Source organism: Rhea americana, unplaced genomic scaffold (genome assembly GCF_003343005.1).
Source record: "Rhea americana isolate MKP2758 unplaced genomic scaffold, rheAme1 scaffold_29, whole genome shotgun sequence".
Classification (NCBI taxonomy): domain Eukaryota; kingdom Metazoa; phylum Chordata; class Aves; order Rheiformes; family Rheidae; genus Rhea; species Rhea americana.
In genome coordinates this window covers 3494424-3507427 of record NW_028186412.1, presented here as the reverse complement: position 1 = coordinate 3507427, position 13004 = coordinate 3494424, and the positions used below count along the sequence as shown (strand labels likewise).

The 13004-nt window shown below is 36.0% G+C and overlaps 1 protein-coding gene across 1 annotated transcript in view; it reads right to left on the bottom strand.

Annotated features, from left to right (window-relative positions):
• The window catches only part of DYNC2H1 (dynein cytoplasmic 2 heavy chain 1), a 170341-nt gene that overhangs the window by 50491 nt on the left and 106846 nt on the right, over positions 1-13004 (bottom strand). Inside the window, exon 82 of the mRNA XM_085309033.1 lies at positions 12887-12991. Coding sequence (XP_085165159.1) covers positions 12887-12991 — 105 coding nt within the window. The remainder of the gene's footprint in view (positions 1-12886; positions 12992-13004) is intronic.

The window sequence follows — 13004 nt, the reverse complement described above, 5'->3', positions numbered from 1 at the left end:
GATCTCCAGAGGTCCCTTCCAATCTCACCCATTCTGTGACTCTGACTGTGACTCAATTGTCCTTCAGAAGTCCTTTCTATTGATTACATAGGAAGACTAAGGTCCTTAGGTAGGTAAATGAGATAGACGGGTCTGTATTGTGAAAACTAGAATGAGGGTTTTCATTTCCTAGAAATCAAAATTCAAACTTGCAGCTCATCTTACTACACTATATATATAGTGAGGTAGTTATTATCAGCTCACATTATGGTTAACATATAGAAAAGGTAATTTCAGGACACCGTTTTAGATGTTAATATTAGGATGAGACTAGCTATGTCTTAAAAATGATACTTCTAACACCATGAAAAGAGACTAGAAGTGACTAGAATAGATTCAGACATCAATGTTAAATCAGTTGAATCATATCCGTTGCACTCTGATTTGGAGAGGTACTAAGTAGCTGCAATTATAGCTATAATACTAAGCAATCTCAGAAACTAATCATAGCAAAACAGGGCTACTGAAATCAGAGCACTTTTAAAATATCTAACTTTCAAAATGTTCCCTGTTGTTATTTTAATGTATTCTTTTAATACATTACAAACTAAAATCTCTTACATGCTGTCCTAGTCCAGTCCAAATACACATCTCAATATTTTGAATAAACAACAAGAGTGCAAAGAATTACCATAAAGTAGGAAACAATGCCATGACTGAAAATACAAGAGGGGGTGGAAAGAAAGTTAATACAAATATAAATTAATGGCTAATAATAAGCCATTATGGTTAATAATAAAAGGAGTGAAAAGGTTATTCAGAACCATCAGTTTTCATACAGGAACTCTGTTTTAGGTATGGAAAACTAATCACAGCAGGATTTATACTGAAAATTCAATAGAGTAATTTATCTGTGAATAGTGCATTTAATAACTATGGACAGTATACAGAAATTGCTACCAAATATTTTTTTCCAATCTTAGTGGAAAATTCTTATGTTGTATATATCTTTGCATTGTCAGTACTGAAAAAATGTGAATTACATAGATTAAAAAAGGTGTGATAATCAAACCTACAATGTCAATATTTATTTACCCAGTTATTAAAACTAACTGCAGCTCAGATTTTTCATGTATTGCATACTTCTTTTTATGGGTTTCTGTGGGTATATACCACAGCATTACATTTAAAGAAAACACATTTGGAGAAAGTAAAAGAGATAATGAACAGAATGGAAAACAAGAAAGATAATGAATGATCCCACGTGACTTCATATGGAACTATTAGAAAATTATTTTAAACATTAAAATTAAAATAAAGATTGAGGAGTATTGATAAAAACAGAATTCCAGGAACACAAAAGCTGTTTCTATTCTCCATGTATGCATGGGATGAATAAAAAGGCTTGCCGTCAGTAAATCACTAATACTGTAAAACACGATACTTGACAAATACAATATATAGTAAACACAAGCTGGTATCTGAGTCTTGTACCTATTTCACAAGCAATATACCCTAAAAATTATACAATACAATCAAATAATACACACAGTTTTGCAATTCAAAAGGGAGGAAAGAAATAAAGCCAAAAATGTTTTGTGAAATTCTATGTCACTGAAAAAAAAAACAGAATTGATCATTTCTGAACTAAATGTGTTTATTGTTCTACTTTTAAGAAACCACACCAGAAAAGATTTGTCAGTCAGATATCCACTATTTTTTTTCCCAAAACTATGGAACAGATAAAAGAATTCTTATTTTTGAACAAAAACCTATCAAATTGCCTCTCAGTAAATCTACAGAAAATATCAAGCAGATACTCTACTGCCATCTACCAGTTTTAGAAAGATGTAGTCTTAAAAGAAAAATCATTTCTATGTTTTATTTCCTCTGAATGAAACAATAAATCCCTTTACAAAACTGTTCAGAAGAGATTTCTGCTTTTATAATACTTTACAGCTTAAAGTAAAATACGAAGCTATAGCATAATCACATTAGTAAATACCAGCAAAGTAGTAACTCAGTGCAATGCAACTGGTCTTTGTTGACCTTAGTGTGTCAAGACAGAGAACAGATGTCCGTTTGACATTCTTTGTGACAGAACCACAGACTTAATATTGTCCTTTGTAGTTTGGCTGCAGTTACCCACGCTGCTGTATAAACAGCCTCTTTCAGTCTCTCAGTATCCCCTACCGTCTCTGCAAGAACAGGATCCATGAAGGTCATTAGGACAAGGGTACTTTAATGCCAGTCATAAGTAAATCATTCACATTGCATGTGGATGAGTTTTTACCAGCAGTCCATGCTTGATCTTTTGTTATTCCTTCAAGGTCAACTCAAAGCTGAACATTCACACAATAAAGATGCAAAGTAGGACAGGACTTGTTCCAGAGCTATATGCCCCTTGTGCAAAATACAGAGGAGGAAAGGGAATGACATTGACACCACTAATACCTTTTATATAAGAGGAACAGAAGAGGATCGTGCACCTTTGACACCAAGCAGGTTCTTTTGTAGAGCAGAGGTTCAGCAGAGGAAGAGAGAAAGATCAGTAGGATGCTGGAAATAGACTGCACAGGCCCAGTACTGGCCCAGCAGTATCTTCTCCCAAAGGATAGCTATGGGTTTTACTTTTTAGAGGTCCCTAGGACACAGAACAGTTGGAGAACAAGAAGCTAAAGGGGAGGGCAGAAGATGTGGACGACCTTATCTAATTAAACACCCTGACAAATTTAAGAAACCTGGATAATTACAGCCTGTTCTTGAAGGAGAACAAACTTCTCATACTCATGGCACTAATATATTCTCATATAGGTAGTGCCATTCCGGTGAGAATTTGTAAGGTTACTTGAAGGACTGCTTTGATATGCTGCAATGGCAAAGGCTGCGTTTCCCATCACAGCACATTACTGTGAGTTCCATTCCATTCCAATAGCACAGCACATTTCTTTTATGGGTATATAACCACGATATACAGAACGGATATATAAAGAAGGTATTGAATACTCCCCATATTTTAAAAATTCTTGTTAAGTTTAAGCACTTAAATTGTCTGACTGTTAGATAATAATAAATACACTAGTACGTTGCTACATTAATTTATGCTGCAGCCTATTATATTTGTGATGTTAGATGCACTTCATAGATGTCAGTTAATATATATTCTGCACAGTTGATACAAGGGCTATAAAAATGCTAAATTATTTTAAGGAAATAAATTTACATTTATTCTGACATCAACAGTAATAAGTTAAAAGAATAAYTTCAATTGCATGTTTGTAGTGCTATCTTTTCAATAATTATACCTATATTATTCAATGAAACATGATTAGAATTATGGGCGATTGGGAGTGATTAAGTCAGATACCAGTGCTGAGAGTCCCATTAAAGAGCTGGAAGTCAAAACTGAAAATCTGGTCTACTGATGAATACAGAGGAAACTACAGCTGTTTTTATATTACAACTGCATCTTGAAAAAATAATCACAAACTCCCCTATTCTAAACACAGTAAAAACACTGTATTCAGATATATGATTGTAATATTGGGTGGACATATTCACACTAGCTTTACCTCAGATGACTTGGGCAGTAACAGCTGTGGAGACATATGAGCTTGAGCATGATGATCCAGCAGTCTAAGAGTTCTACAAGTCCTTATACATCCTCCCCTAAACTCCTTAATGTAGTGTCCTCACAGCTGCCATTAACAAGGTAAAAACCAGTATAGGAACTGTGGAACAACTATACATCTGACTAATTTTCAGCAGATGGTGAGCAGTTACAGTCTAAGTAAACAATACCTGCAAGGAACAGCAGGAAGATACACAGAATTAGTGACTTGCTGAATGTAAGAGCAGGTCAGAACAAATCTGAAAAAAGAACTCAAGGATAACATTTTGTTTTATTGAAGTCTATGAGATTATTGCCTTTAATGAGGCAAGATACACTTGAAATTTCTTGACCCTGGCTAACATCTTGCTTGSCTTACTACACTGCTACATTGTTTTCCATTATTCACCTGCTATTCATTTCAGCTCAACAATTAGTCACAGAACGAAAAAGTGGCTATAACAAAATATAATTTTTTGTACTAATTGTACAAATGTCTAAGTCTCAAGAACAAGCAGAATAGCTAATCACCAGTAAATATTTTAAATGAGTATCACATTTAGCAGCTATCTGAAGGTATGATGAGCTATTACTTCTGACTTCTAATGGATTTTGTAAAAGAAATTGTTGTTTCTCTTTAAGCAATCACATCTATAAGAAGATTCATTCAATGTGAGGACTCCATGTTTATATWATTTTTGCAGGGTGTATAACTAGGCAATAAGATTTTTTCTGATTTTGTAAACTGCTGTTCATATATCACAATTTACTTAAATCATTCTGATATAATGCATTGAATATTATTTCTATATGTTGAGTTTCTGCTAGAACAAGCTCTAACTTTTCAAATGATTCAGCTGTCATTCATAAGTATAAAATATTCTGTTGACTACATGAACATACATATGACATACAAACATAGGTCTTTTCTACAAACTTCTAAATGTACTCTATGTGTATTCTAGTCTTGTACATGTCCAAATTGATATTTAAGGCAGTGTTTTGCAAAATGAGATTTTTACTGAGTATGAGAAATAAAATGCACAAGCTTTATACTAAGTCAAAGATCTGCATCAACAGATTTTTCATGGGAATTCTATCTTAAAAGTTTGAAAAAAAAACATGAGGGACCTGCTAGATACAATTTTAACTTAAGTTACCTTTCAGCCAGCCAGCCCCTTTCATACCATTTTTTGTAAATACATATCTTGATATTTTAAAATGTATGAGAAAAAGCTACTTGCTGCACTAAATTAAGGGCATTACAACAGGGAATTTCTAAAGATCTGGCTAATGGCCAAATGCCATAAACAGGAGCTATTATTTGCATTTATAAACACCTATGCTGAGGATAGGCATGGTTACCAGAAAAGCTGGCTGATTAGAAAGGGAGAAAAGAAATTTTCTTTTAGAATTTCAGAACAAATCATCTTACTGTGTGGAAAGACCAGAATTTTCAGCAGCAGGACTGTCTGGGTAAGGAAGGAGTTTATCAATGGATTAAAATACAAGAAAAGAGGAGCATACAAGTGAAATCAAGGACAGACAACAAAGGATGGGATTAAAGCACTGCTTGTGCACTTCAGGATGAAATCAGGAAGTCCAAAATCCAGCTGGAGCCAAGACCAGCAAGGAACAATTAAGGGTGAGATGGATTCTACACATATGCAAAAGTTTAAAGAAAATGAGGGACTGTTGATGAATGTGAGGAACAATACATAAAAGCCTGACTACTCACTATTTTGCTTTAGGCTTCACATGCAAAGCCTCTGTAGCATAGTTTAGGAAGGAAAGGGGCAGCTAGCAGTGGGAGAGAAACAGCTATAGACTACTTAGAGAACCACTTAGAACGTATTCAAATACACAGAATCCAGAGGGAATTCACCCAAGAGTGCTAGCCAATATGACAGCACAGAGTCACAGAATGGTTGCAGTTAGAAGGGACCTTTGGAGATCATTTAGTCTAAATCCTGCTCGACCAGGGTTACCTAGAGCACGTTAGCATGGCATCCAGGCGGGTTTCAAATATCTGCAGAGAAGGAGACTCCACACTTCTCCAGGCAACCTGTTCCAGTGTTCTGTCACTCAGGAAAGAAGTTCTTCCTCATATTCAGGCGGAACTTCCTGTGGTTCAGTTTTTGCCCATTGCCTCTTGTCCTGTTGCTTGGCACCACTGAATCTGGCCCCATCTCCTTAACACTCTCCCTTAAGGTATTTGTAGACATTCATAGGGTCCCCTATCAGTCTTCTCTTCCCCAGGGCAAACAGGCCCAGCTCTTGCAGCCTTTCCTCACATGGCAGATGCTTCAGTCCTCTGATCATAGTCCTACGCTGGACTCCCTCCAGTAGCTCCATGTCTCTCTTGTACTGAGGGCCAAAACTGTACCCAGCACTCCAGATAAGGCCTCACCAGGGCTGAGCAGAGGGGCAGGATCACCTCCCAAGACCTGCTGGCAACAATCTTCCCAGTACACCCCAGGATACCACTGGCTTTCTTGGCCACGAGGGCACACTGCTGGCTCATGGTCAACTTGTCATCCACCAGCACTCCCAGGTCCTTCTCTGCAGAACTGCTTTCCAGCAGGTCAGCCCCCAGCCTGTACTGGTGCATGGGGTTATTCCTCCCTAGGTGCAGGACCCTACACTTGCCTTTGTTGAAACTCATGAGGTTCCTCTCCGCCCAGCTCTCCAGCCTGTCCAGATCTCTCTGAATGGCAGTATGGCCTTCTGATGCATCAGTCACTCCTTCCAGTTTGCTATTGTCAGCAAACTTGCTGAGGAGGCACTCTGTCTTTTCGTTCACTGATGAAGAAGTTGAACCAGACTTGACCCAGTACCAACCCTGGGGAACACCACTACCTACAAGTCTTCAACTAGACTGCGCTGCTGATGACAACCCTTTGAGCTCTGACTTCCAGCCAGTTCTCAGTCCACCTCACTGTCCACTCATTTAGCCTGCAYTTCCTGAGCTTACCCATGAAGATGTTATGGGACCCAGCAGCCATTCCATTAGAGAAGGCTATCAGATTGGTTAAGCGTGATTTCCCATTAGTGAATCCATAATGATCACCTGATCCACTCCTGATCACCTTATTTTCCCCCACATGYTTAGAGATGACATACAGGTATTCCATCACCTTTCCAGGGAGGGAAATGAGGCTGAATGGCTGGTAATTTCCAATGATCCTCCTTCTTGCCCTTTTCGAAGACTGATCTCTTCCAGTCCTCAGGCACCTCTGCTGTTCTCCATGAGCTTTCAAAAATGATGGAGAGTGGCCTAGCACTAACATCCGCCAGCTCCCTCAGCACTTGAGGGTGCATCCCATCAGGGCCCATGGATTTGTGGATATCAAGTGTGCCTAAATGATTTCTGACCCAGTTCTCCTCTATCAAGGGAAAGTCTTCCTTTTTCCAGACTTTCTCTCTTGTCTTCAGGGTCTGGGATTCCTGAAGACTGCCAGTATTTTTACTGTGCTCTTTGCAGAGAAAACACAGCAAGAGATGGGAGATTATTCATAGATATATTCAACCTAAGGGACACTGTCAGAGATGTATCTTGTAGCAGTAGGTGTGACTGAACCAAAGCCACAGTGAACTCTAGAAATATGGCCTCTAAAAATTAACCAAAATTTCCTACATAAAATAATTATAGAGAAAACCCAGGAAAGTCAGGTTCCTAAAAGGTTCCTAAGTCAGGTTCCTGAAAAGATCACATCTATTTAAGCTAAATATATTCTTAAAAAGAAAATGATTCTTACCAGTATTGAGTATGCATGCAGTATTAATACTCTATGATTTGCCCGTATGCCTGCACAGCACCTTGGAACATAATTTCTAATGATTTAATAGTCACTACCAGTATTAAAATAATTCAGCTAGCAGTACTTAGCACTTAAAATGGAAGAAGTAATTTGTGAAAAAAAGAAGCTATGAATATAGTATGAACCAATATTTGGCCTGTTTATTGGAAAAAAAGTCTGTTTCCTTTCAGTGTTTTGCTTACACGGTGTTGGCTTACACCAACATTAGCAATGCAGTAGGTTACAGAACAGATCTCTGCATGACTGCAAAATGCTGCACTGTGCTACAGCAAATCTCTGCTATAGCACAGAAGCATCATGCTGCAGCAAAACAAATGAATGAAAAATAAATGAATGAACGAAAAAATAAATAATATTCACAGGTCTATATTATATTTCTGTTGATCTAAGTGTTGTACAGTGAGACCATTTCACAAAACGAAATCAGATTTCTTATAAAACAATTGCATCACTATAACTTCATGCTTAGTTAAACAAATCACAGTATTATCTGTTTAGTATTTATTTTAAAAGATTTTGAAATGACAAAAGTTTGATGAATATTATTTATTTAAAGTCAATATATATATGAATGATTATTTTAAATCTCTGAGACCTAATAGAAGGTCTCCACTGGTTTAGCTAAATGTTTTTAAAATATCTATATTTTAAAAGAACTTCTGCTTCCCTTAATCCTGAGTTTAGTGGGGGACACAGTAATGCTCTGTGCCTCTCTGCATAAAGAAGAAGATGTTAGTTAAAAAAAAAAAAATGCAGCCTGAGAAAGGATGATGTCTAGTAGGTGGGGGAAACTATATGGGATAGCAGACATAAATTATAAGCATAAGAGAATATATCATATATTTTCTACAGACTCCRTGAAGCAGTGGAAATAAAGGGCACTAAATCTGATCTTTTTGGTGCTAGTGACATGGTGACTGTTTGAGCTGGTAGTAACTTAAAGAAGGTGTTTAAAGAAGCAATGCAAGCTACTATTGGAAGGAAGAGGCTCTCATTTTACAAAGGAACACCACAGAATTGTAACCACAGCAACAGTATCGTATTTTCAAGATTCTGTCCCATAGTTTATAGTAAAATACAGCAGTTCAGTAGAGTGTGAGTTTGCATGTAAATGAGACATTCACCATGTATACTGCTTCACAGAGTAACTCTCCTGAATCTATTCTGATTTTGTGCAGGTTAATTAAGGACTTATTCCCAAATACTGTAATTTTAACAACTGCAGATCTTTAYAGATTAAGTAAGTGTAAATTAAATAATCTTCCATGAGGACAAGTTTCTTTACTGTAAGGGTGACAGAGCACTGGAACAGGTTGCCCAGAGAGGTTGTGGAGTCTCCTTCTSCGGAGATCTTCAAAACCCGCCTTGATGCGATCCTGTGCAATGTGCTCTAGGTGATCCTGCTTCACCAGGGGTTGGACTAGATAAAAAAAATAAAGCTTTGCTCCAAAGTTCTAAACCGGATCCCCATTTGACCTAAGAGATGTTAAAAACCCCACAGAGCAAATCTGAACTCAAAAAAGAAAATGTTTTTTGTCTGTCTGTGAGCATTACCTATTTTCAATGCAGGCCATTCTTTACAGCCATTCTTTATTCAAACTCATCTCTAAGCTCTAAGCATTAGTTGCTCAACTCAGTTGCTATACATATTGCCATTTAAGACTGTRTAGGGTATCCAAGAAAATGTCATAGATAGGCAGATATGACACAGGATCTCCAGCAGATCCACACTGTACTGGATCAGGTTATACCAGCAATGGGAACCAACTGCTTAAACACTGGTATCTAGTTCCTTTTCACCCTTGAATTCCAGCTGCTGGCCCCAAAAGAAAATGAATTCCCTTGGATCATGTGTCATATATGCTACATCCTTGTAGATTTCTCAAATACACTAAGGTAACTCAAATGATACAAGATAGGAAACTGAATAGACATGTAGGGGAAAAGAAGTGATAAAAACATCATCAGCTGAAAAGTTTAGTAAAACAAAGTAAACAAAGTGTTTATGTTCAAGATGTCCAGAATTCAAGTCACTTCAGCACTTCTCTTCTTAGACTGACAAAATAGAAGTTACAAGGAAAACAAGAAATAATTCCCAGTACAGATACTTGATATTTTCTGGCTCCATAAAGGAGAATATGAATAACTATCCCAAAGAATCTATTAGTTGTGCTATTAATTAGATTCAACTACAGTATTGGAAGCAGACAGCAGATTTTTGTTGAAGCCAACATAATAGATCATTCACCCAAGTTGGGGCACACACGACTCAGAGAAATACATGACAAATCTCTCATCATCTTGTATTCCTGAAGCACTACAACAACTATACTCTCACATTTAAAACATATAATCAGATCTGAACTAGACTGCAGTCATATGATAGCTGAGAACTCTCGACTATGATACAGCCATCTGCCATATCTTGCTGCTACAGAAGTAAGTGAGATATTTAACACTAATCATTTTTAAACACAGACTCAGAAAGAGCCTGGCACTTTATTTTCATTAAATTGAGAAACAATTACTTTTCATTATTATAATATACATAAGTAGATATATGCTGCTCTTTAGTGAGAGCAACTCTTTTTTAATTTCTCATTTCTAAATAATAAAGATGATAAAATTTTGATGACTGGGAGAAATTAAGAATTCTTCAAAAGTGTTCCCTTTCAGAAAAAGGTAAGCACAAAATATCACTCATCTTCTCTCTGCCAAACTATTGTTTTTGAATTTGGGGACTGAACTAATGTTCACTGAAGAACAGAAGATGCAAGAACTATTCCATTAATTGAAATTATATTAATAATGTAAATAGAACTAACAAAACAACTTACATGGGTGGATGCTGTTCAACATCAACTGAATTATTTGATCAGAGAGTGTCTCAAGAATTCTGCGTTCATTTAATTCCTAAATGATTATAACTGAAGATAATCATCCGAACATATTTTTCTTATTATTTTCAGTGATAATGCTAAAAATAATTTTAGCATAGAGCTACTTGGGAACAAAGAAAGATACCTGGATAAGGTACTAGATTTCATGTGTTCACGCCGTTTACCCATAGCACAGATACTACATTCAAAATAAGTATTAATGGTAGAAAGGTATATATTACTCTCATGAGTCCACATTCATCACCAAAAAGTAAAAAACTATGGATACAGAAAAATATCTTAAAGTTTTCTTAAATATTTAATCACTCTACATTCATATATATACAACTCATTAAATGTGCTATGGGAATTTAACAATCAAAGGTCAAATAAAATATTCTCTGTTCTCTAATAAAACAACCCCAACAACGGGAAACTGAAGGAAGTGTCAACAGAACAGAAAATTATTGGATGAGATGTGTTCTATTCTGAATCTCAGCATTTCCCACAGGTCTATGACAGAAAAGTATGACAAAGCTTGCATGTAAATGAAGGATAGTGAAATATACTGATACAGAGTAATTCCACTAATAAATAGATGCCTGAATGACACGGTTTTTCTGTTTTTTTAATCATCATAGATAGTATTTCTTTCAAATGTAGAAAAAACAGACTACGGAAAACCCACAAGTTTTAAAAAGGTAATGATCTCTACCTTGCAGACTATTTTAAGTTAAAGTGCAAGGTCTTTCCATCATGAGATCAGATTTTTTGGAGGCTGCTTTGATTTCTTCAGGAATATGCTCATAAGGTCCATTTTGACCAATTCCAATACACATAGCTTATAACACCAGACCAGATACTGTTTGGATGTTTGAAGACCCTACCACTAGTATAAAAGGCCATAAACAATGAAGCTGAACTTCAGGTCTTAAAATACACATGTATTGCATTTGAAACCATTGTTCAGGATTCAACAGATGCAAAAGCAATCCTTTTTGTAAAGTATAGAAAGAGACCTTCCTTTCTATTAGAAAGAAATAAGGARTCCTTATAACCACAACCACTGTACAGCCTACTCTATAGTAAAGAGGTATTTAATTTTCTCTGAATTCTTTTTGTGTATAATAAAGTAGTTCTCCTAARGTAAATATGCAAGTATCTGTACCATGGAGGAAGGCAGCTGCTTTTGAAGATCTCCAGAAGAGATCCTTTTGAAGATCTCCAGCGGAGCCTATCCACTAAAATTAGGTGTATGAATTTAAATGGATAAATTCTTCCATTGTTCCTGTCTTCATGGACTACATGGCAACTGAGTCACACACATTATGAAAATCATTTCATAAGGTACCTGAAATATAACAGCAAATGAAATATCTGAATCTGAAGGTCTGAATTCCATTCATAGTTACAATTTCTCTCCTGAAAGAACTGTTAATTTTATGATTCAGAGGATATACTGAAGGTGAAACAAACTGATAATTCAAAGAGATGATAGTGCAAGACTTTAAAAATCTAAGGTAAAAGGCTAGCTGGAATTTTGATCAAATGAGTATGGTTGCTCTGAGAAATTCCGATACATGAGGATACTGTGGGTAAGGAATCAGATGATTTTGTGTGAGAGATATTACCAATGGCTGACACATGATATACAATGAAGTTTCATTATAAGCTTATCTATAGAGTACTAAAAAAAGACTAAAAGAACTGGAATTCCAGAAGCCTCATTTTGCTAGTACATACAAACCTGTAATCAGATATAGGGATAAACTTTTAGTATTAACCTGCAATAGAGACACTCTTCCTTTTCTTCTTTTGGAATCTATACGCATTTATGTTCGTTCTCTATAACAATCCCATTACTGAAAAAAAGTTGGATGAAAATGAAAATAGGAGTAGTTCACTGAGAGCATTTTGTCTCATACCATTCACTGTTGGAAGAGGACTATTTTCATGCTTGCCTTTGTGAAGGTATTTCTGGTCCTCCGAGTTTCCATCTTCAAAGAAAAAATCAACTGCGTAAGACCTGAATCCAACTGACACTTATTTGCCTGTAGTTTTCTMATCTAAATCTTCATTTGATAGGACCTGTACGCTAGAAGTAATCTTTCAAATATCAGAAGCAAAGTTAACCACCCATAAATGCTACTGTGGAAACTGAAGTTTTAAATGTAAGTTGAAAAAGTGATTGTGGTTAGCACAAGCTATGTTGAACTAACTGAAAATCAACAAAGTTGTAAGCAAACTTTACCTCCCGGAATTGCTTGTAATGCAAACTACAGAAAATCAAGTGCCAGAACATAGCAAAACAATGTATTAAATATGATTTAAAAAAACTGTTAAAGAATGTCTTGCTATTAATTAAACTAAGTAATTCTTGCCTATACCAGAAATACCTGCAGAGTTTATTTTGAAATTTCTTTTACATTCTGACATTGTAATGGTTATTACAAAGAAGTGTTCTACAGATAAAAGTAAATGTTTCAAAAATCCTTCTGTTTAGTCTGACTTTCTTATTGAAATTCATATTTTTGAATAGGTGCTTGTTGTCTCTAACCAAAAGATTCAGAGATMAACAACGTAAAATATAACCTTACCTGGGAACTGATCATACGTTGTGATGAGCGAGCAATATTAGCAGGCAGGCCAAAAAATTCAGGCTTATCATCTTCTGGAAGGCTTTCAATAATATTACGATAATCCTATATTAGAAGA